A 25,705-nucleotide genomic window follows, 5' to 3' on the forward strand; every position below is an offset into this window, starting at 1 on the left:
CTGTCGTCTTACAGACTGGTTGCGGCTGGGCACAAAGATCAGACCCAGGTCCTATGCCAACAGAAGCTGCACACTGGCCCCCACACACTGCCCACCTCTGCCCATACTTTTTATGTACGATTCCCATGCCCTCATTTCAACAGCGTCCAGGCAGCAGCTGCCCCGAGTGACACCTGTGAAAACAACGGCGCTGCACTGCCCAGTGGAATAGCGCTCGCCCACTGCGGACAAAGGATTTGATTCCAGAGCTGGAATGAAAGAGAGGCTATGTCACTGAGTTAATATTTACCTTCTGCACTTCGTCTTTTCTCCTTCACGTGCTCTTGAGCTGCACAGATAATCTGCCTTACCACTTCGAGTGAAGCCAACTGAATGGCTGGTGACTCTCTGGTCAAAATTACTCGGTGTAGTACATTTAGCAACTCAATACCCAAGTCCTGTCAGAAAACATGGAGTAGACACTATTGGAAACTACACTTGTTTATGTCTCTGTGTGTGTGTGTGTGTGTGTGTGTGTGTGTGTGTGTGTGTGTGTGTGTGTGTAAAAACAATGTTAAACGCCATGGTGAGAACTCAGAAAGAAAGAATTTAATAGATTCTTTTTAAAAATAAGTATATTGCCAGAACAATAAAAGTATATATCAATACTTCTTTTGTTGGTTTTGAGGCAGTCTTATGTAGGCCTGCCTGGCCTCTAACTTGCCAAGGATGACCTCAAACTCCTGATCCTCCTGCCTCTGTTCCTACAATGCTAGAATTTCAGGTGTATCAGGTGCCTGTAACATTGTAACCGATTTCAGAACATTTCTCAGCTCATTTAGGTGAGAGATGGTACTATGACAATCATTTTCACTCATGTCTGAGATTTGCTTTTCTTTCACTCTATAAGATTTTACTGGTTTTTACTTTCTATGTATGGATATTTGCCTGGACATGTGTGCGGTGCGGAGGTCAGGAGAGGGCCCCGTCCCCTGGAGCTGGAGTTACAGATGTGAGCTCCATGTGGGTGCTGAACCTGGGTCCTCTGCAGGAGGACCAAGAGCTCCTAACCACTGACTACTCTTCAGCTGCGGCTTCTTCATTCGTAATTCTGGTTACTTTCTATTATCTCGGAGAGGTAATCTGAGTGAGTTTGTTGTTAATCAACACTCATTTGAGAGCTGGGGAGATGGAATAGCAGTTAGCCCCACTTGTCACTGCAGAAGCCTGGAATTTGGTTCTCAGCACTCACTCTGAGCTTCTCAGTTACCTCTTAGGGCTTTCATGAATATGCAAATATACACAGGCACACACCCTTTCATACACATAAGTACAGACAAAATCTTTAAAACGTAATGGTTTGAAACACACAGAAAGTATCCTGAGGCAGAGGCAGAGGCAGGTGGATCTCTGTGAGTTTGAGGCCAGTCTGGTTTACAGAGTGAGTTCCAGGTCAGCCAGAGCTACCTAGTGATGCCCTGTCTGAAAAACCACCCAACCCGGGAAAAAAAATCACAACAAAGTTTATAATTTAGTCAAGTTCAACTCAACTCAGATAAAACTCACCTAATGCTTTAAACCTAGTTAGACAGTAGTAATTAAGAGCTTAGAAAAATCCTAGTACCCATTTACCTTAAAACCTAAGTCAGTGATCCTAAGAAGATAATAATGATCTAACACCTATTTACTCCTGAGTGAAGTCAGAGGCAGTGTGGTACTGGGCAGCAATCCTTTTACCAGAGCAGACTGAAGCCCAGGAAGAGAACACAGACAACAGGAATGTCTGTAACAGACATACTATGCATCAGTTACATCGTCTCTTGGGGGAAGATGCAAAACAAGAGAGCGATGAGCGCAAAGTTTGGGGTTCACAGAAGCAGAAAAGGAATGACCCCACATGGAAGCTATGGTTACTGTGCTGGACAAGGCAACACAGGCCCTTCCCTCACCACAGAAGGCAGGACGAACATAGCTGTCAGAGGCTCCCTTGCTCCTGGGTTACGGAATCCCGGTGGCACCCCAGGACCAGCTGAGCTGTGCTCTTTTATTTTTGTGACCTTTGCTCAGTTCTGTTCACTGTAGTAACCTGAATACATTTCTGGTCTCTGAAGTCAACAGAGGCCTCCCAAGACACAGTATATCACCTGATCACTGCCAACTCTCGATCTGGGCCAAGGAGCATCGAGAAGGGCCTGCAGGGCCTGCAGACAAGAGGTGATGCTTTCCAAGGTCGCGTCTGAGCGCAGGGAGCAGAGGAACTCTACACTGATTCCTGGAAGGGAGAGGCAAGAGAGACACTTCCTGAGATTCTTAATTCACATTGTTAGATACGCCGACTGAGCAAGAGACAGAACAAGGAAACAATATAGTTTTAGATTGTGTGTGTGTGTGTGGACTTACACAGTCAAGGCTGGTCTTGAACTCAGAGATCCACCTGCTTCTGTCTTCCCAGTGTTGAACTTAAACGTGAACACCACCACTGCACTGCCTAGCTTCTTTTTTTAATTAAAAATGTTAGGGGGGTAAAGAAATCACTCAGTGGGTAATGAGCACTTGCTGCTCTTCTAGAGGGCATGAGTTTGATTCCCAGCATCAACATGGCAGCTCACAACCATCTCTAACTCCAGTTTCGGGGGATCTGACACCTGGCTTCTGTGGGCATGAAGTATGTAGTGGTGGGCAGATATACATGTACGCAAAACACCATTCATATAGGATAAGTAATAATCTAAAATTAAAAGAATTCATGTGTTGGATCCTTAGCGCAGGAGTTACAGGTGGCTGTGAGCTGCCTGATTCGACTGCTGGGGATGAACTGGGGGCCTCTGGGAGAGTATCGACTGCTGGGGATGAACTGGGGGCCTCTGGGAGAGCATCAGCAGTTCTTAACCGTGGAGCTACCTCTCCAGCCTCCTGATTTCCTTAAAAACCAAAAATCCACTGGGCATACATTCTTGAAACCTGCAACTGTTGGGAACCCACTGAAAATGTGTCAGCACATTCATATGTATGTATGAGTATAAGTATGTATGTATATATATTTAAAATAAGTACAAAGAGAAGTTTAGAACATCTGCAGAGGTACACTGATCTTTCAAAAACCGTGGCCTGGCTGGAGGGACAGCTCAGTGGTTGAGAGCGCATAGAACTCTTTCAGAGGATGTGAGTCCAGTTCCCAGCACCCAACTGTCTATAACTCTAGTTCCAGGGGACCCAAAGCCGCCTTCTGGCCTCAGTGGGCACCTACATATGTACATATGTACAAAGCAGACACATATACATACTCATAAATTAAATTATGAAAAGCTGGATGTGGTGGCATCCTTCTGCAATCTCAGACCCAATGGGGTGAGGCAGGAGTTGCAGGCCAGCCTATCCTACACACTGAGATCCTGTCTCAAAACAACCCCTTTTTCCCACCGACCAAATGAATATTTGTAAAAAGGACTAACCTCTTATAATTTCTGTAATTTATCAACTTGATACTTAAGTCAACTTGTAAGAGCATTCTAGACTTAAAATTTGTAATTTTGAAAAATATATAGTTTCCAGTTTTATAAATGATGTCACTAGCAAGCTGCAAAGAATGAGGTGACAGTCACCAGGAGGGAGGTGGCAAGGCATAAGTCAAGAGGACCCCCTAGCACTGTAAAATTTGCTGACCTAAAATTAGATGGAACCTGTCAGTGTAGACATCCTCGGGGGACTTGACTGCAGGTCCCGATGACGATGAGCCCTGGCACATGGAAGTTGGAGTCACCGGCCTTGAGAGATTGGCACCTCCTTCATCTGGGTCAGCAAAGCCTGTGCTCGTGAGCCACAGAGCCGCAGCGTGGAGGATGAGGGCCCAGGAGTTGTGGTAATGTGGCGTTGCACTCTTGCTGGTCTCTGCTGTGTAGAAAGCACCGCCTACAAGGAGGGAACAGTCAGAGGAACTACAGACGCCACCTCCCAGTGTGCGTTTTCTTCTGCTGGTAAATGTTGAGCATCTGTAACCTTTCCCGGCGGTCCCCAGACCCCAAGACAAGTACGGTCTGATTTTCAACAGCACAGATGAGCTCTGGTGTGTTGGGTTTGATGCTGTGGACCTTTTCACAGTCTGTTTTTCTGTAACTCATCTAGCTTTGCCCCACATTTCTGGACATTTGTGCATGTTGTTGTGCTGTTGATATTCTGTTACTAATTAATGCCTGAATTCTCCTGGGAGTACAGCTGTTGTGTCATAGAGTTAATTTATACATAACTTTATAAGAATTTGAAGGCTGAACCAGGTGTGATGGTGTCTATCTTTTCACTGTGGAGGGGGAGAACTGAGAGTTCAAGGCCAGTCAGTCTCAGCTACATAAGGAGTTGAGGACAGCTTGACCTGCAGGACACCATGTCTCAGAAATAACAGAAAAATGGAGTGGTAGAGTGCTTATCCAGTGCTCATGAGTCTTAAGTTCAATTCTCACCACGACACACACATCCTCTCTCTCCTTCCAACCCCCGCCCCCCACACATACAAACACACATACAAGAAAGAAGGCTCAATGACTAAAAAGCATTTGTCAGGCTCGAGGACATGAATTTGGACCCCCAAACCCATGTAAGACTGGATGTGGTAGCAAACACATCTGTAATCCCAGGGTGAAGAGGTCCCTATAGATATCCAGGCAGGGCAGCAAACATGAGGAGACAAGCATGAAAACCCAGTGCAGACTGACGCCATTAACCTGGATCATACTCTGAGGGGCGGTTCAGTGTCGGCACACTTAAAACTCAGTGTAACTTGGCAAACCGCAGGCAACAATGGGTCCAATCAGTAAAGCATAGAGGCTCCTGTACAGAGTACATGTGACCATGAGGGTAGGCTCTAGAGCTGGAAGGCCTAGAATCTACTGTAGCCTCTGAACCATAGCATAGATGTAAGTAGGCTACAAAGTATATGTGACATCTCCCTTAAGGATGGCTATTGGTCCACTGAGGGAAGAGTCTGGGATAATCCTTCTGGGGAAACTGGGTGAGGTCTGCCTCAAGAGATACTAAAAAGGTAACCAGGTTGTTAACAAAATCTACTCCCAGCCTTCTGTGTGGGACACATGCACACACGCATGAGCACAAGAATAGGACATGGGATGGGGACGATGACACGACAGGTATTTTACGTCCCCCACTAAGGAGAGAGCCCTGTGTGTTTAATATTCCAGGGCCTCTTAGGGCTTCTCTGTAAGTATTTGGGCCCCTGTGCTCTCAACACCAGTGCTCCTATGAGGAGACAGGAGGCCAAGACGAGAAGATGGAATTCCCAGTAATTTGTAGGTCAGCCTTCCTGGAGAGACCCTGGCTCAAATAAGGTGGAAGGTGAGGGACATACCCATTATGCCTGAGGTTTAGTCTACCCCAACACATGTGCCATGGCATGTGCCCCATACAAACTCAGACAGACACTCTCACAAGAGTAAAAAAAATAACCAGGAAAAAATAACATGAAAGGCTAATTAATCTCCTTTCTCTTAAAATTTTATCTGTTTGCTTATTTATTATTTGTACATATTGGGGGGGGGCATGCGGAGGTCAGACCATTTTCAGGGATCAGTTCTCTCCATTTACTGTGAGTTGCAGGGATTGAACTCTAGTAATGAAGCTTGGCAGCAAGTGCCTTTATGCATTGTGCTGTCTTGCAGGCCCTGATGTTTAATTCGTGCGTGCGTGCATGCGTGCGTGCGTGCGTGTGCGTGCGTCCAGCGTGTGTGTGTGTGTGTGTGTGTGTGTGTGTGTGTGCGCGCGTGTGTGAGCGTCCTTAGGTACTATACTCTTCCACCTTTTCCAGACAGGCCTTTCTTCAGCCTGGAACTCACCATGTTGGCTAGGCGAGCCAGCTAGTGAGCTTGGGGAACCACTTCTCCAATGCTGGTGTAAGTGCTCACTGCTGTGCCCGGCCTCCTTTATGTAGGCTCTTAAAGCTGAGCTCAGGTCCCCGTGCACACAAGGTAAACACTGCTAACTAAGCCCCCTGCTCAGCCCAGCTAGCAGGTTAACCATGAAATGCTTTAAAACAAACTGTGTGCATGTGTTTAAAAGAAGGACCAACTTATATTTACCCAGTTCCAAGACTGACATTAATATTTTGCCTTATTTTTTTTTTAATCTCTTACCTAAGCATATCAGAGAACAAAGAGTCAGTTGGTAATAGCCAAGACATTTTGAAATGACTCGAAGATGAAGAGTGGCTACCACTATCTGATACAAAAGGACACTATCAGTTGTAGTTGAAAATTAGATTCCTATTCTACTACTTACAAAATAAATTCTACTTTCTTTATTGCTTAAATTACCAGATAAAACTACAAAGCGTATAGGTATTTATGATCTTAAGTGAAAAACAATGTCAGGCAATACACAAAATCCAAGCGACTTCCCTGTATTAAACACACACACATGTTAAGAGTCTGAGAAAGAATGTATAGGACACATATTACAAAGGAACTGCACTGAAACCTATATATAAGGAATTAAGGGGGTCTGGAGAGATGGCTCAGCAGTTAAGAGCACTGGCTGTTCTTCCAGGGGTCCTGAGTTTAATTCCCAGCAACCAAATGGTGGCTCATAACCATCTCACAAACAACAGATTCCAACATCCTCTTCTGGTGTGTCTGAAGGGAGCAACTGTGTACTTACATACATAAAATAAATAAACCTTAAAAATGAATTAAGAAGCAGCTAGGGAGATAGTTTGTGGGGAGCACCTGCTGGGCTAGTCTAAGGCTGGAGTCTCGATCCTCAGACTTAACTGTGATCTCAGCACTCAGCAGGGGGAGGTAGGATTTCTAGATGAAATGGTGAGTGCTCAGTTCAGTGAGAGAGCCCCTCCCCACTCAAGTGACAAGTGTCAAGAAGAAATCTGCTGTCAACTTCCAGCCTGGCCTCCGCACACACATTCATCCATACTTACATGCAAACATGTACACATGTACACCACACACATGCAGGAAAAGAGCAAACCCAAAAGCTGAGCAATGGAAAAACAAAAAGAGGAGGGGGCGATTACTAAATAATAGTAAAAGGACAAACGTAAATTTGAAATCCCAGAAAGGTCAGGGTAATTACAGAAAGAGCAATCTAAATGGCTATAAACAGAAGCACAGACTCTTAAATAAAAATTTAAAAATACTATTTTCTTCCCTCTAGACTGGTAAAAATTAAAGAATAAACTAAGTTGGAAAGGTGAGAAGAAACAGGCATGTTGCTAGGCACTTAGGCTGCTCTGGAGAAGTATTTGGTAATCTTATCTGTGAGAATAGATGACTATGACCTAGGGAGTTAAAAAACTCTGCTTGCCTACAGCAATGCAGTTCTTAGCTGCTTATCCCGGGAATAAAAGTTGTTCTGGGGGGAATGTTTCAGCTGAACATCATGCACTATATGAGAAATCTTGGAGTGGAAGTTACTGTCACTATAGAAATTACCTCATTTTACCTCCTTACCTTCAACAGGAAGTTGGGAAGCAAATTCCGCAGGCAAAGTTAAGAGAGCAAAATCCTGAAGTGCAGCAAGCCAGAGTCTGCTTAGTGTGGCCAGGTCGGTGCAGACCAAATCAAGAAGACCAGCAGCCGAGGCTGACCCACTTCTCACACTGTCTTCAGAATTAATAGTTGTCTTCAAGGTCTGCTTGTGATTTTTATGTCTTTGTACAGCAATTATGTAGACCTGTTTGCAGTTAGAAGAACAATCCTGTGTCTGATGAAACAGTACAGTATTTTATGCTTTCCTGAAGACACGGGTTTGCCTTTGAGAATATCCAACTTGAAATGAACTATGGTATCAGAAGGCATGTGGGGCTGGAGAAATGGCTCTGCAGTTAAGACTTCATGCTGCTCTCTACTAGAGGAACTGAGTTCAATTCCCAATACTCACATTAGGTCACTTGACACTGTCTATTACTCAAGTGGGGGTGGGGCAAGTGAGTGACAATCTCACTCCCTCTTCTGACATCTACCATACCACAAAGGCAGCATACATTCACCTCATACACACACAATAAAGTGTTAAAAACTATTTGAAAACAGAAAGGCAAGTATGTATAAAAACATACAGATGGTAGAAAGATTAGACTCTGCGGCAGGAGAGTTGGCTCAGCAATTAAGAGCACTGGCTACTCTTGCAGAGACCTGGGTTCAATTCTCAGAACCCACACGGTGGCTTGCAATCATCTGTAACTCCAGTTCCAGGAGATCAAATACCCTATAGGTTCAATAGATACCAGGTACACATGCAATAACATGGATACATGCTGGCAAAACATTCATACACGTAAAATAATCAAATAAAAATAATTTCCCCTGAGATGTCTCGGAGATATACTGGTAAATATCCTGCCTGTATACACTTCAACAGCCCTGACAGCTACAACAGCAAGCTGGGCTAACCTAATAATTCATCTCACCATTTGGCTGCAGACATCCAGTTCTCAAATGAACTAAAAATATGCTTATTAAAATTACAGTAAGCCACAATAAAAATGTTTACTGAAATAGATTCATGGACTAAAGAATGGCACATATTATCACTTACCTATAACTCTAAAACCTAAAAAAACTGACCTTGAAACAAAACAAATGAAAATTCTATGAAATATATATATGTTGTATTAAGCCAAAACCATAGCAAACCTGGATAAGTTTAACTTGCTTTCTCCATGTAGCACACTATGAATATTCAGACACATTACTACAGATATGCTAACATGCTTGATTACAGGGTCCCTGTCATTGCCCCTGGCTTCTAGATAGATGCACAGAATGATCACTGTGTTACTCTTGCTCCTAATTCTGAGGTCTACATGTATTTGGCTCCAGGGGAATTAGGCAGGAACTATGGGCTTCTATTATATAGACTATGTTGATCAGTCTAATCAAGGAAAAACTAAAAGAAGGGAATGAGTTTAATGAGGAACAATAAGATTTAAATTACAGGTGACTACAAAGCTTTATAGGAAAATGTACTTTTTACAATTTAAAATTCTTTAGGAAACTGAGAAAAGCTGGCAGCTGGAGAGGTGGTACTCTTCAGCGAAGAGCACGAAACTGGCTGTCCAGGGCCAGACGGTCAGCCCTGAAAACATACATACAAGTAGCATCATACAGACCCACTGGGTTATATTTGGGGAACATGTATGTATATGCATATGTAGGTGCACTCAATAACAGTTAATGAAAAGAGGCTATGCATTGGAAGCAGAGTGGAAAGGGGCATACGGGAGGGTCTGAAGGAAACCGAATGAAGAAAAGTTGTAATTATAATGTCAAAAAGAAAAAAGAAAACAATAAAAATAATGTTTATTGTCATCATGTATGCATGTTGTGTGTGTGTGTGTGTGTGTGTGTGTGTGTGTGTGTGTGTGTGTGTACACATGCACACTTTCAAGGTCAGCGGACAACTCTGTCAGGCTGATTCTCTCCTTCTGCCTTTTCGTGGGTTCCAGAGATTGAATCAAGTGACAAAGCTTGTAGAACAAGCCCTTTATCCAGTGACCCATCTCATGATTCTTCTTTCTCTTCCTTCCCTCTCTTCAGTCTTTTATGAAAGACTGTTGAACATATTCAAGTAGGGCTCATGCGATGGCTCAGCAGGTAATGGTGCTTGCTGCTAGGTGTGGAGACGTGGGTTAGGTCCCAGGAACTCACCTGGTAGATAACAGGAAACCAGCTCCTGCAAGTTGTCCTCTGACCTCAATATGCTGCTATGGTATGCTAGTATGTGCACAAGCACACACACCTCAAACACAGGCACATTAAATACATTTAACTTTAAAAGGTAAAAAAAAATCCAAGTACACACAGCAAATGCATACGTCTTCAATCATAGGAGTTCATTTCATTGACTATTATGCTATTTCTCCAATTCATAGCTGCTCCTGCTTGGCTCCTTAGACTGTTTGGCCCACGTCAACTAAAACTGTATACTTCTACTGTCCATCCTCTGGTGTTACAGTGGACTGGCTTCCAGGATTCCCACTGTCAATCAAAGAGCACTAACCTCTGCCCAGGCTTTCAGCACAGCTAGGACCTCCATGGTGGAGGCACTTTCATTGTACAGCTGGCTCAGAGCTTCTTTTCCAGCCTGTATCTTCATCAGTGATGAGACAAGTAGCTGATGAACTCTGCGGAGATCACCGAGGTCACTAACAACTCCGCTTGCTATCCAAGCACTGCAAACCTGGTTATGAGAAGACCAAAGGTGAGATTTTAAAATTCAGTATTTCTTGTTTTGAGTTTAGCAGAGCCCACTTAAATCTTAGGAATCTAGTCACAGAAATAATTTTTTTAAAAAATATTTATTTATTTTTACTTTATGGGCACTGGTGTCTTGCCTGCTTGTATATCTGTATGATGGTTTTGGATTCCCTGTAACTAGAGTTAGAGACAACTGTGAAATGCTGTGGGTGCTGGGAATTGAACCCGTGTCCTCTAGAAGAGCAGCAATAATACTCTTAGAAAACTAATAAAAAGTAGCAGGAGAAGAATGAAATGCCAGGACTTCAGAAATGAACAGGGACTAAGGCTGAAGCGGGTTAAGCACTGCTCTGTAGTGTGTAAGATGAGGCCCGTGTGAGACATCATATGCATACATTAAACTATGCATCCATAATCATAGAGTTATGCATACATATTTTCAATAATAGTTTAATCGAGTATCTCATCGCATTATTTAGGATTAAGAGATTTGGTGGATAACTAATGTGACTTAGTTAAAAGACAGAGACGTAACATTTCGGATTCCAATGAGGGTGGGTATCTGGCACTGTCTTTAGGCCTGGCACTGAGAAGGTGAAGGCAGGTGGATTTTTGTGATGCCACCCCTGTCTACATAGAGTTCCAGAGTTACACAGTAATACCTTATTTCAAAAGAAAACACTCCAAGGAACAAGAACGATTTTATTTCTATTGTTTGCAGTTCTGGGGACTGACCCCAGAATCTCACATATGCCAGACAAGTGTTCTTCTACTGAGTCACATTCCCAGACTCTAAGGAACATTATGATCCTTCTAATAATGTTTAATTTTATTTAAAAAGCAAAGCAAGTCAGGCAGAGGTGACTCTTGCCTTTCATCCTAGCATGGGGGAGGTAAAAGTTAGGCACATCTCTGTGAGTTCAAAGCCAGCCTGGTCTATAGAGCGAGTTCCAGGACAGCCAAGTCCACACAGAGAAACCACGTCTTGAGAAAACAAAACATAAAAAAACAAAAACCACGGGCTGGAGAGATGGCTCAGCGGTTAAGAGCACCCGACTGCTCTTCCAGAGGTCATGAGTTCAATTCCCAGCAACCACATGGTGGCTCACAACCATCTGTAAAGAGATCTGATGCCCTCTTCTGGTGTATCTGAAGACAGCTACAGTGTACTTATATATAATAAATAAATAAATCTTTAAAAAAAAAAAAAAAAACCACAAAGCAAGAACAATAAAACAGCAGTAATATTTTGCAATGCAGGGCCAACTCCGATGGTTTGTCTCTATCGCAGCAGCAGAGAGGCAGAAGCAGGAGTTTCAGGGGTCTAGGACAGATTTGGCTAGTTTAAGGCCAGTCAGGGATACAACAAAGGGGAAGCTTTGAAATTTCCACCTGTGCTCTCCCGACACGCAGGTTTTAGTTATGAGTTTGGAAGTTCATAATGCTGCGGATAATGTGGGAAAACAGGCATTCGCACACATTGTCAGTGTGAGTTTTAGTAGACAAATTCCTCTAATAGACCCTTTGTCCACAACTGAGAGGAGTTTACCCCATGGACAGACATGCTTGCACTCAGTGAGAGGACCTCTGCAGGACGACGGCTCACTGTGGCAGGACTTTTACTGTATTTTATTTTTTGGATTTTTTAGGACAGAGTTTTAGCTTTGGCTGTCCTAGAATTTAATCTGTAGGCCAGGCTGGACTCAAACTCACAGAGATCCACCTGCCTCTGCTTCCTGAATGCTGGGATCAAAGGCCTGTGCCATGGCACTCAGCTGTGGCATTGTCTGTCCTAGGAACAGCTGAAACCCCGACAAGTGCATCAACAGGAAACTGTTCCAATAAATATAGTCTGCAGTCTCACATACTGGGACCCCATGCAGTTGTGAGCAAGAAGCAGGGCAGTTTCCCAAAGGTCAAAAGGAAAGGAAAAGATGTTGAAATGACTCTGAGACTATAAGGAAGAGCCTTAAGACTGAAGCTTAGCGTGTAGCCCAGGCTGGCCTTGGACTCACAGCAAACTTTGGGCCTCAGTCTCCCCAATGCCTGGCTTCTAAAGTCGTGTGTTCAGCTCTGACTTTGTACCCACATACCTGGCATGCTTTGGCAGTGATGTCAGGTGGTGTCTCTGAAGTGAAGGCCGGTCTGAGAGCGGCTCCAACCTGTCAAGGAATTACACATGCTGTTGACCATCACTGTAATGTTATTTGGAAATCATTAAGAATAGGTTTCATGGGCCTGGCTATGTCTCTGTCCTGTACCTTTTAAAGGTAACAGCAGCACATTGTGCCTTGGGGGAAGGCACCTTCCTCACTGCCAGTCTGTGCCCTCGCTGCAGAGCTAGCTCATACGTGGCTCCAGAGACCACATCGGAGCACCAATCTCTCAAGAGTTTTGCTGCAGAGGGGCTGTTTCTCTGCAAGGACATGAGTTTTGGAAAGAATCATCTTGTTACCACTTAAGAGAGGTGGGGTTGCTCAAAGTAGAGCCAGTATGGGGGACAATGACTCCCCCATTTTCTTGCCTGAACTAGGTTTCTTGCACTTGCAGCTCTAAGAAGGCAGAAGCATAAGAGCTGGGTCCTCCTGGGCTGAGTTACAATGTCTGTTCCAACACATCAACCCTTTCCTCTGGCTATGTCCCATGCATATGCTGGCCTTGTTTCCTGGAAGAAGCGATGGAGCTAGCCAGCCAAGTAAAGAGCTGTGGTAGAGCCTCCTTGTTTCTAGCCATCAACAGACTGCCTGTCACTCAACAAATGGATGGCAAGGAGGCGACTGTCCCTCTTTCATCCTTGGACTCTTACACGGTTATAAAGGTCATAAAACCAGGACAAAACCTGGCCCTTTCCTAAATCTAGAAAAAAGCCCTGAAGGAGGTTCCATGTAGCACTCTAATGTAGAAGCAGTAATAAAGATAAAACATGTAGGCTGATTATTCACTTACTTACCGAGGGCTTACACTCACACTTTGTAGAAGATTTTCCCACTAAAGACTTCCTGGAAGTCAACCCTTAAGAATATAAGCTCCTGTTTTAAGAAGGCCATTATGCTTTTACCTGAAGCTTTATAAAATGCTAGCTATCAGATCTGTTCTATATGTATTTTCTGTGCACCGATGGTAAGCGCTTGCGCTAGAAGAGAGTCTTTATGCACTAAAACGTGACACGACATAGACTTTGTCAGGGCTGTTTAATAACACCAGAAAAGTTCCAACAGGAAATGCTTACATTGGCTTGATACTGTTCTAGAATCACATGACCTGGAAACTCTGGCTCTGCAATGTCTGCAAATCGTCGAATAACAACTAAGAGTGTGTCAAGGCCAGAGAGACGGAGCTGGTCACTGTGGTCTGTGGCAGCCATAAAAGCCATGCGGATTAAGTCAGCAAGATGGAGCACCAAAAAGTCATCTAGAAGACGAAAAAGAACAGGTTGACACTAAAATTTACAATATGTGATAATGTTCTCTCCCTCTTTTGTAGCTTAGGTTCTCCAGACTGTTTCGTTTCAACCTGTGTTAAATAGACTTTCAGGCAAAATTTAACGCCCACTCAAATATACACAAAACCATCTGAAACTAAAAAATTATATACCGTTATTCAAAAGCCCAAAGCTGAATTAACATTCTTTAAGAAGGAATGGTAGCAGTTTCCTCAATAAACACTTTGTCCAAACTGTCTAATAAAAAGCACATTAATTGTACTTAACAGAGTGTGGACTTGGCAGTAATTTATTCTCTTTATGTCAAGTTAATGCCAAACATAGAAATATTTAAAAAAAAAAAGGCTTCTAGCTACAGAAATAAAAAAAGTAATTCTTTTCATTCCTGAAACACATTCTTGCTATAAAAATTCTGAAAAGAAACAAACAAACAAAAATAACTTAAAATTGGTCCAGTAGTCTTTCCGGAAATCAGAGTTTACCTGGAAAACGTGAGACAAAGTCAAAGTTGGAGTCCATAGGAAAAAACTGCCACATCTTAGTAAAAGTCACCTATGGTCTTGGTTTTGAGCATGGTAGTCAGGGAGTACTAGTGAATGGCACACTGATTTTGTGTTGTTAGGGTCTGAAACAATACTCATCCCAAACAAACAAAATTTCAAAAGAAAATGCGTGGGCTGGAGAGATGGCTCAGTGGTTAAGAGCACTGACTGCTCTTCCAGAGGTCCTGAGTTCAGATCCCAGCAACCACATGGTGGCTCACAACCATCTGTAATGGGATCTGATGCCCTCTTCTGTGTCTGAAGACAGCTACAGTGTACTCACATACATAAAATAAGTAAATAAATCTTAAAAAAGAGTACTGAATGCTCTTTAAAAAAAAAAGAACATGCTTGCTTGAAAACTATTAAACACAATTATGACTGGCAATACCAATATTTTGATTTAAAAAATTACGTTTATTAATGTGTGTGTGCATGTGCATGTATGCATCCACCAGGAGTTGGCTCTTCCTTTCTCCCATAGGCTTCAGCGATTAAGCTCAGACTTTTATTTACGCAAACAGAACACAAACGACAGCGACTGAGACCACTGCAGCAGGCCTGTCGGCACTGACATGGTTTATGCTGAAATAAAAAGCACGCGACAGCACCCGACTTTTATCATCTGCTCTGGCCACTTACTTCTTGAATCGCTTTTTTTCATTTCTTGTGCTAAAGCAATGTCAAAATGAGCACTGTTTGCATTTTCACACTGGCTAATTATTCTGCAGACACAGTCAGCAGCGAAGACTCTGGTGCCCCAGCGAGGATTGCTGAAAGGGTGTGGTTTGTCATCACCTCTGGTCAAAACTGAGGCATCATCACCTCTATCGCCTTCTTCCTCCTGCATTGTATCCACGCAGGTTACAGCTGTAAAGTCTTTACCGAGGGAAAACATATGAAATTATAATTAGCAGGAGGACACCATTATCAGAGAACACAAGCACAAACCAAATCCAGACCAGAATTACTATTACTATATACCTTTATGGTAACCTAAAATAATTAGGCCTCATAAGCTCTGGTAACGATGTCAGTTATCATGCTGATCTCCACACATGTGCTGTCACATGTGTACCCCCCACCATCATGCACACACACAAATCAGTAATAACTGATAAAATTACCACATACTGTGATAATTATCAGTCCCTTACATGAAGTGTCTGTACTTAATGAGATGCAAAATCACAATAATGAGGCTATGGATGGATTTAAGAAGGTTCTCAAACCTACTGAAATAGAACACACATGTGTGTGCGCGCACACACACACACACACACACACACACACACACACACTTAAAATATTTTTGTTAGGCCATTCACTGTTATTATTATAGTTTCAAAGTTATGATTCTAGCCACCCATTAAGGAATTGACTCATTAACATTTTCTGTGGAGACAGGCTCAGTTTTGAACTAGAGATCTACCTTCCTCTGCCTGAAGAGTGCAGGGATTAAAGACATAAATCACCATGCCTACATCTCTTAACTTGCTTGCTGGTCACCTTACCAACTAAATGGAACTAATGCTATAAAACAAACCAACCTTTGTTTTGTTTGTTTGTTTGTTTGTTTATTTATTTATTATTTTTGAGACAGAGTTTCTCTGTGTACCCTGACTGTCCTAGGACTTGATCTGTAGACCTGACTGGCCTCAAACTCAGAGATCTGCCTGTCTCTGCTTCCCGAGTGCTGGGATTAAAGATGTACACAACTATGCCAGGAGTAAGACACTGTAGGTTGATGTCATTATGCAGATGAAGGCAGGTACAGTATAGAATGAGGCCTGTCATTGGATGAGAAGGAAGGGTGGGCGGGAGAAAAGTTTTAGAGGCAGGAGTGAGAGGAGGGAGAACATCCGAGAGAACATGGAGGCAGATGTTAAGATTCCTCTCTGCACATTTACAGGTTGATATGACTATTCTTTTTTTTCTCTTTTTTTTCTTTTTCCGGAGCTGGGGACCGAACCCAGGGCCTTGTGCTTGCTAGGCAAGCGCTCTACCACTGAGCTAAATCCCCAACCCGATATGACTATTCTTAAGGGATGGATGTGTACATGATTTTGTGTTGTTTAGATGGGCGGTTATATCTTATTAATTGGATGAGAGGTTATTGTGTTGTGTGTTCTTTCAAGGGGCGACTTAATTGAGTTCCAGAGAGTGTGCGGTGGCGGGACACACTGGGCCGCCACAGAATTGGGATGCAAATGTCTGGCATGATGGCAACCTGCCCTGGGAACTAGACAGGTAGAGAGGTTGCTGCTGGGCTCAGAAAGTAGCCATCGGCAGTGTGATATGGGATGGAGGAGCTTAGCAGATGAGACACTTTGTTGACTGAGATGAAAATATCCAGCAGATGTCATGTGGCCCTACAGGGCCAGCACTAGTGTGGGATAAAAGATACGATTTTTTAATTATACCACAATAAGATACTATCTAAAAAAAAAAGAATCTACAGAAAGACATTTACCCAATAAGAAAGGATGGAATCAAACTACAGAGTATTAATGAAAAACAAAAACAAAAACAAACCCAATGACAAAATAAATCAGACCTGCAGGATCAGAAGTCAAAGTAGAAGGCAGGGTCTAAAGCAGCTAGAGGAAAGGACTCACAGTCTCCCTCGGCACGTGTCAGAGCCACAGAGAGGGAAAGGAGCTGCAGTGAACAGGGCTGCACCAAGTGCAGTCTGCTTGAGCCAGACTTAGATGCTGACCTTTTAGTCCCACTGTGCTAGCAATTTGTCCTTTAATTATTATTTGCACCTGTGATTCCCCATGGTGTAATCACCATTATCACATGTATGTGGGGAAAGAGGAATCCTTGTCCACTGTTGGCAAAAGTGCAAACTGGTACAAACTCTATGGAAGACAGAGAGAACTGGAAATGCACTGAGTTGACAGAGGCCCACAAAGACAAATAGCCCGTGCTGTCTCTCCTATGGGTCCTAGTTTCAAATTTCTAGATCGGTATGTTTAATTTGGAAGGTCTGTAGCAGCCAGAAACCCACAAAGGGCCCATGAGAGGGTAAGGGGAGAGGAGTGGGACATATGTCATGTGAAAGTAGAGGTGGAAAGTCTTGGGGACAAAAGAGTTGAAGTAGGTATAGTAAATACATATCAGGGTGAATGGTCTTTTTATTTGTTAAGTGAATTGTGTACTTGTTGAAATTAACATTATCAACTGTGGGGAGACCAGATGTTCAAAAATGTCAACTATGGGGTGGAGGCAGAGGTGGAGGCACAGTCAGGTGTATCTCTGAGTCTGAGGCCAGCCTGCTTTACAAGGCCAGTTCCAAGTATCGTGGTACACATCCTTAATTCAGCACTTGGGAGACAAAAACCAGGCAGCAGTTCACTGTGAGACCAGCCTACACAGTGAGGCTTTGAGGAGTTATGAGCACCGATTCTTGAAGAAGATCCAAGTTTGGTTACCAGCACTTATATGGTAGCTCACTATCACCTGTAAGCCCAACTGTAGGCGATCCAATGCCCTCTTCTGGACTTGGAGGGCACTGTTCTCACATGTGCATAAATCTCACGTAGTCATGCATACACAAAAAATTAAGAATAAGTCTTTTTTCAAAAAGACAAAAATATTGTTACAGAAAAAATATTTATGACAAGAAAAAAAACAACATAATCACTTCACTTATGTTGTGCAAATTCAAGAGAATTCTAGTAAGATACAGAGGTAGACTCATCATTTGAAGAGAGCACTGACCACATAGTAATTAAGATGAACAGATGAGAGAATGAGGAGTTGTCGGTGAGCCATTTCCTGCTAGGTTTCTTTCTTTTGATTTTGCTGCTGTAACTGGCCATTCCCGGTACTTACCAGCTGATGCAGCAAGCACATCTTTACAAAGCTTTAGCCAAAGGGAGAGCTTCTCCACTGCCATAGATGTCAGCATATGATGTAAAGTCTCTCTGATATCCTGGCACAAGCTTCCATCTGTCTCTCTATCTAGTAAGGCTAGCAGTGCCCCTTCAAGGCCCACTTCTCTGAGGTTAGTATCTGAGGAGAAGAAAAGGGATGCACTAAGTAACAGAAAGTAGTTGTCACATGGGAAGCACACATGCTCAGAGGTTTTCAAACAACACATAGCAATGTGCTTTAAAGATATTGTGCTTAATCTACTGAGGTCGATATTAATTCATAGCTGACTTCTGGCAATTATTTATGATTCTGCATAGGGTCCTTAAAAAAAGGAAACATTATTAACTCTCTCTCTTTTTTTTTTCCCCCGGAGCTGAGAACCGAACCCAGGGCCTTGCGCTTACTAGGCAAGCGCTCTACCACTGAGCTAAATCCCCAACCCCCATTATTAACTCTCAAGAGTTAATGATATCAGGCTATCCAGTGTTTCAGTGTAAAGATCTTGCTGCTAAGTTTGATCCCTGGAACTTTCTCCACATGATGGAAATGACAGGACTCCTCTGACCTCCATATCTGTGCAAACACACACACAAGAAATAAATGCAATAAAAAGTTTAAAAAGTTGTTAATGTCACCATAAGTTAGGTAAATGTTATCCAGTTAATGTTCAATCCAGCAGAGAGAGAGAGAGAGAGAGAGAGAGAGAGAGAGAGAGAGAGAGAGAGAGTGTAAAACCTCTTATTTATTAGGATTCTTTTCCTTGGTCTAAAGTTAAATTCAACTTGATAAACATGATAATTCTCCTTATTCTCGTGTAAAGACTCTGATTTATTGGTGTTGGATGCTACTGGAGAGTGAATTCAGGGCTATCTTTTGAACTTGTAATCCTTCTGCCTCAGTTTCCCAAGTAGTTCAATTACAGGGCCTGTATCACCAAATCCAGATAAGGTTCTAAATAGGTTTTAAAATCACATCTAATTAATTAATGTGTTGTGTGTAAATGCATGCACACACAACCCAAGGCACATGTGTGAAGGTCAAATGACAACTTGTATGTCCCAGGAATTGAACCTGGGGCAGCAGCAAGTAACTGTACCTACTAAGTTGACTTGCTGGTCCCTTAAATTTTTTTTAAACAAATTAAAGAGAAAACAAATTAAACAGAAATAGTGATTGGTGAATAGGGTTTAAGGTATGAGCTAACATATGTCACTCACTATATGATAGTCTGAGTATTGCAATATTCCAGTAATAAAGCCAACGGGTGCTGGGAACTGAACCTGAGTCCTCTGAATAAATAACGTGTGCTCTAAACTGCTGGCCATCTCTGCAGCACCCAGTACTGCAAATCTTAAAAGCAGCACGACATTGAGCTCTCCACTATAATTTAACTCACATAGCTAATTTAGTATTTTATTTTTTCTTGACTAATAAGCATTTTTAAAAATGTTCAAAATATTTAAAGAAAGATGAAGGTGCTAGAGAAATGACAGCTCAGAGGTTAAATGAGGGCGCTTGCTGCTCTCACTGAGGACTCCTCAGCTCACAGAATCCCATCAGCCCCTGTTCCAGGGGAGCTGATGACCTCTCGAATATGTATGTGCACAAAATACAATACAGTAACTACAGCATTTTAAAAAGAGAATTGAGATAATAGTAAAATATTATTAGAGTGTCAAATTTTTAAAAATGACACTCCCTCTTGGTCTTTTAGATCAGATTAAGTGCAAAAAAAAAAGTATGCCTTTCACTGTTAGTAACAGAGGAAGAGTACTGTCATGAATGACTGTTAATGTCTTCTAGAAAATAATGACAATATCTATTAAAATCATAAATGTACAATAATTTATTCATTTAACAGGTTATGTTTTGCATGAGTTTATTGTACTATATTGAGTGCAAAAGACAAGAGGCCAAGAAACGGCACCACATTCCCTAGAACTGGAGTTACAGAGGCTGTGATCATCATGTGGGTGGGTGCTGAATCTGGTCCTCCCCAAGAAGAGTTAGTGCTCTTAGCCTCTGAGGCACCTCTGTAGCCCCACAGTTCTTTTTAAAGAAAGAACTGATAGGGTTTGTTAATAGTGCTTCTTTTTTTTTTTTATTTTTCTTTTTTCTTTTTTTCGGAGCTGGGGACCGAACCCAGGGCCTTCTGCTTGCTGGGCAAGCGTCTACCGCTGAGCTAACCCCCAGCCCAATAGTACTTCTTCATGTGCTCACTGCATATGTGCACGCAATGTGCTGTGGCCCTGCCCTGCCCAGCCCGGGTCTTCCCTTCTGGGTCCTGCTCGCTGCCCCGCCTGCCCCTCCCCTACTTCTCTGTGTGCACGTGCCATGTGCACAACTTAACCTTTCTGTTTTTTTTCCTAGACAGGTTTTCTCTGTGTCCTATAATTAGCTCTGTAGAGCAGGCTGGCCTCGACTCACTGAGATCTGCCTGCCTTTGCCTCCCAGTGCTGGGATTAAAGGCCTCTGTCACCACTGTCTGGCATAACTCAACATTTCTAACAACATGTGTACATCACTAAAATCTAAAGCAATAGATACAAATAATTTAGGTTGTGAATTAAAAACTAAAATGTTCCTTTGGGAAAAGATAAGACATTATAAGATTACTGAATCAACACAGTCATGTTGAGTAAGCCAGCAGTTTTTTCAAAATGTAATATTTTTATTAATTTTTTTAGGATTTCATAATGCGGTTCCAGTTAGGGTTACTATTGTGGTGATGAAGCACCTTGAAGAGGAAAAGGTTTGTTTGGTTTACACTTCTACATCACAGTTCATCATCAAAGGAAATCAGGACAGGAACTCAAACAGGGTAGGATCCTGGAGGCAGGAGCTGATGCAGAGGCCATGGAGGGGTGCTGCTCACTGGCCTGTTCTCCACGGCTCACTCAGTCTGATTTCTTATAGCACCCAGGACCCCCAGGCCAGCTGCAGCCCCACCCACACTGTGCAATGCCCTTTCCCATCAACCACCAATTAAAATGTTCTACAGGTTCGTCTACAACCTGATCTGACGGAGACAGCTTCTCAGTTGAGGGTCTGTCCTTTCAGAGGACTTCAGCTTCTGTCAAGCTGGCATAAAAGTAGCCATCACACATACATACAGGGATTTTGACCTTATTCATGTTCCCACTCTTCCCCTAATTCCTTCCAGATCCACTTCCACCCAGCAGAGACATTTTAAGTACTAACAGAGTAATTTCAACAAGAGAGTTTTATAGTAAAACACAATATGGATCTGAAAGCTTTAAGCCGGGAAGCTTTGTCAAAGCTGTGACTTGCTAAAAGATAGTATTTTAGAAATTACATACACATATGTATATGAGACCATTATTATTTGTAGTTAAAATTATATGAGTTCATTGTAAAAAGTAAAACAAAATAAAAATGGATACATAGTTAAAATTTACTGGGGCTATAATTCTGTATTTGAGAGTATCTGCTGTTCTTCCAGAGGACCTGAGCTTAACCTCTAAGGAACCTGATGTTGTCTTCTGAACTCCTCAGACACCTGCACTCACACGTGCAAACCTAAACAGAGACACACCTCTGTAAGCATAGTTAAAAAGAAAACTACAAACTTCACTAAGCAGTGTTGAACTCTGCTCCACAATGGAGAAAGGACAGAAAAGTCCTTTAACATGTAGCAGGATTTATGCACATTTTAATGTTATTTTGATGGAAGTCAAACATGTATGAAAAATTATTTTAGGGTTAAATCTAATTTCTTTTCGAAATCCTTTAAACATTTGTCTGTTTAGTGGTGTTTGGACACAGTACATGTATGGCAGCCAGAGGACAATGTGGAGTCAGTGGCACGCACCTTTGTTCAGGCATCTTGCTGTCATGAACAAACCTTGCTGTAAGGCAGGATCCCTGAACTGCCTGTCAGTAAAGGGGTTGTGAAGACAGTTCATGAGAACACATCTTGCTAGGCTTTGAGCCCCAGTTTTCTAGTTCAGATCTGGGGAAAGAACTAATAGGTATCTGTGACAAGTTCTCACATGAGGTGCATGTCGCCGGTCAGCCTCAGCGTGAGAATCACTGCTATTGCCTGGCAAATGGTAACTGCTCAGATTACTTTTGCAGACTGCATCAAACACCCTAGGCATTAACCATGACACATCATTTAAACACTCATGTAGGGCTGGAGAGATGGCTCAGCGGTTAAGAGCACTGACTGCTCATCCCGAGGTCCTGAGTTCAATTCCCAGCAACCACATGGTGGCTTACAGCCATCTGTAATGGGATCTGCTGCCCTCTTCTGGTGTCTGAAGACAGCTACAGTGTCCTCATACACATAAATAAATCTTTTAAAAAAAAAACCACTCATGTATACATGGAGATCTATAATACTGAAGAGAAGAATCACCTGCAGCGGGGTTGTTGTCCCTGTTGTCCCTGGCCAGCATGACAGCATGCTCTGAAACTTCAGCCGCTTCTCTCTGTACCAGCTGCCGCAAACAAGCCAGAACTGCTCTTCTCAGCAGCAGGTAGGGGCTACAAAGGTTCACCTGAAAGATGAGATTTGGGGAATGGATCTAAGATTCTTGGTGGCACTTAGTAGGTCTAATACATATAAGATCTTGGTGTCACCCAGTCTAGAGTCACTGGACTGTGTCCTGATTGTCTTTAGCTCATTACTAGGCTGGACACAAGTGACCAAGCACAGCGAATGTCTTCACCCGCTTTAGCGTGCACTTAAAACAGCTTAAGGAATGAGTAATGCACATAGTAAATTATGTGCCATTTGTATACACACTGGAGCGAAAACTTTGACAAAGACAGAAGACTCACATCTGACTCTCTAACACATGAGCACAACTGCAGCACCTCAGACGGTCTGTGTGACTCTCCATCTGTCACTCTCTGGCTGTGTGACCCTGGATCTTAGCTTCCACGGAACTACTGTGAAGTTAACTGGAACTGGAGTTACAGACAGCTGTGAACTGCCTTGTGGATGCTGGGAATTGAACCCAGGTCCTCTGGGAGAGCAGCCAGTGACACCAAACCATCTCCCCAGCTACTCAAAAGAAATTCTTTAGTAACACTAAAGAGCAACAACTTTTACATACATGCTTCATACATGTAACATATCTATATATGTAATACATGTAAGTCACAATGGGTTTGTGATTGGCAAACAGCTCTAAATGATAAGCTTGGCAAAGCACTTCAGATGATCAATCACAAGTCAGACGTTTCTGGATACAAATTTCTCAATTTCTTTCTCAGTGAGAATTCTGCCATGGAGTCCAGGCTGTCCTTAAACTCCCAATCTTCCTGTCTTAGCTTTCTGATTACACGATTACATGTACTACTACGCTCTGATCCTAGATATAAATTCTTACTTAATGATCTCTTAAGTAATATAAAATTTATTTTTCCTTTAATTAGGCTAGTAAAGACCAACTTGGTATGGCCTATACTAACTTATATGCTTTTGTGGGGGGTGGGAGGACTGACTCATATGTGTTCTCGATGGAGCCTCACCCCAGGGCACTATGTATTGTCACAGTGATTTTCAAGTTAACCTTGAGAAACATGGCACAGCTATGATAGAGTTCTGATGTCCTGATGCCACGGCAGAAACAGGCCTGAGACTGTTGGTGGTGGCTGGTACTGTCTGGCCTGCAAAAAGAGGCCAGGTTCTCAATTTATAAGCTGAAGATATTAGTAGGAGGTCGTCAGTGAAGCACGGGGTGGAGTTAGCTTTGTAAGTATGTTTTATTACACATTCACATTTCAAACTCAAAAGTAGAGGAAGAAAAATGCCATTCACAGATTCCTCAAGGTCACCACAGTCAGGTTTAAGAAGGCCTACTATCAGAAACCAGTATACAGGATCACACAGAAGTTAAAATATAAAGAGTAAGTTTACTATTACTGTTGTAGTTCATGCCAATGAAAAACAGCATTCTACATGAAAGATTTAAAGAAAAATGAGTGATCTATTAGTTGTTCTGATTGGAATTTTCCAAGCATGTAATACAAGGAGGAGGCAGCATTCACTTAGGGTAGTTAAACAATCCTTTTAAAAACGCATGCTTAGAAGTACTCCTCACAGAATCGCATCTCCATGGCATTTGTTAGCATGTCAGTGGAAAAAAGGAATGTAGGCTGGGTCAAAGCAAACAAAGCAGGCAGGAAACACAGACATCAAATCAAACTAATTATGATTTCTTTCTGAAATGAACATTAAATAAAAACTATGCAAAATTCAGTGCAAGGAGTGAGCAGACCAGCTGGAGAAGGGGAGGAAGGATTGGTCGACACCAGCATTAAATAAATAAACACGACAAACATGCTGTGCATACTGGGCTGTGCATCCATGGTTAGCTTAAACACAGAGCTACAGAGGAAAACATCTGCAACCAAAGTAATACACAAAACAGCACTGCAAACTTCAACAAAGTTAAGAGTCAAGGGTCAGGGACCTACCAACACAGAATTATCCAACAAGATCTCCTGCACGAAAACAAATGACAGACCAGTCATGACAAAAATCAAAAGATAAATATTAGGATGACTACGACAGCAGCCAGCTAAGTGTGCTGACATAAAGGCGGAGAGCTGTCCTCCAGTCAGCTTAGCGTCAGCCTTACAAGGTGGTTGGTAACAAACATTCTATTTTCTAATTTGATAAAGTAAGAGTTGAGCTACAAACTTCAGGATACAACACAGGAACCAGGCAGAGCTTGAGTGTCCACCTGACTAAGGAGGCTCTATGCCCTTACTGTGCCTCAGATTCAAAGCAGGTGCAGTAGACACCTGTGGGAGGGGTGAGCTGGGCTCTATTTACATGAATGTGCACAGCTCACCCCAGCACCATTAATTATAAACTGTTTTATTTTACAACTGAGTGTGTTCAGAATTGATGGTGTCGCTAAGACCAGGTTCAGACGGGAGTGGAAGCCTGAATGAGGGGAGTCTCTAGTGTAGGACTCTGCCCAGTGATGACGAACAACTCCTTTCCTTTGGAAAATACTGTGAACTATAGTAAGCTCTATCTAATAAATTAAGAAGAAAATGCTAACCAAATTATTAAAACATTCTAGTATAATATAATAAAAGTATTTTAAAATACAATTTCTATTTTAAATGTAACAGACTGCTTTTCATATGTAGTCTTTTTTGGCATGAAAAAGAAGGTAATAAACCAGATGAGATCTTATTCATCATGGGTTATCAGGTGTGAATCTTATTCTTTGATTCTTAGTAAACAGCATTAAATGAATTCACAAATCAGGTAAGGAGACCTCTACTCCCCCATTTAAATAGAGCAGCGCTTCTACGTTCTTAAAGTCAGATCAACTTGCAATAGAATGGAATATATTTTTCAATCACTAAGTTTTATAAAAATCCTTCAAATGTAAAAACTAATCTTCTTGGAAGAAATTCTCCTTGAGTGATGAAGATAAAGATCTTTCCCTGCCATTTCCCAACACGTGATTGACTCTTACCAGTTAGCCTCATCATCTTTTTACAGTTTTTTTTTTCTTCTTTTTTTCAGAGCTGGGGACCGAACCCAGGACCTTGCGCTTGCTAGGCAAGCGCTCTACCACTGAGCCAAATCCCCAACCCCAGAAAGTTGCTTTTTTTTTTTTTTAAGATTTATTTATTTATATGTAAGTACA

At 42.4% G+C, this 25,705-nt stretch overlaps 1 protein-coding gene across 16 annotated transcripts in view; it reads right to left on the reverse strand.

The window, feature by feature from the left end:
- Heatr5a (HEAT repeat containing 5A) overlaps positions 1 to 25,705 on the reverse strand; it is a 97,982-nt gene that overhangs the window by 12,904 nt on the left and 59,373 nt on the right. For 10 of the 16 annotated variants that reach the window (XM_039078140.1, XM_039078146.2, XM_039078144.2 and 7 more), the window contains exons 22-32: positions 24,510 to 24,536; positions 22,441 to 22,582; positions 18,018 to 18,197; positions 14,820 to 15,056; positions 13,423 to 13,604; positions 12,287 to 12,355; positions 9,997 to 10,176; positions 7,446 to 7,668; positions 3,643 to 3,888; positions 2,124 to 2,251; positions 290 to 437 (exon numbers count right to left, since the gene is read on the reverse strand). In XM_039078140.1, the coding sequence (XP_038934068.1) occupies positions 290 to 437; positions 2,124 to 2,251; positions 3,643 to 3,888; positions 7,446 to 7,668; positions 9,997 to 10,176; positions 12,287 to 12,355; positions 13,423 to 13,604; positions 14,820 to 15,056; positions 18,018 to 18,197; positions 22,441 to 22,582; positions 24,510 to 24,536 (1,762 nt within the window). The remainder of the gene's footprint in view (positions 1 to 289; positions 438 to 2,123; positions 2,252 to 3,642; positions 3,889 to 7,445; positions 7,669 to 9,996; positions 10,177 to 12,286; positions 12,356 to 13,422; positions 13,605 to 14,819; positions 15,057 to 18,017; positions 18,198 to 22,440; positions 22,583 to 24,509; positions 24,537 to 25,705) is intronic. The other 6 variants (XM_063262110.1, XM_063262109.1, XM_063262108.1 and 3 more) reach the window with 1 other exon arrangement.

This window comes from Rattus norvegicus, chromosome 6 (assembly GCF_036323735.1).
Source record: "Rattus norvegicus strain BN/NHsdMcwi chromosome 6, GRCr8, whole genome shotgun sequence".
NCBI lineage: Eukaryota > Metazoa > Chordata > Mammalia > Rodentia > Muridae > Rattus > Rattus norvegicus.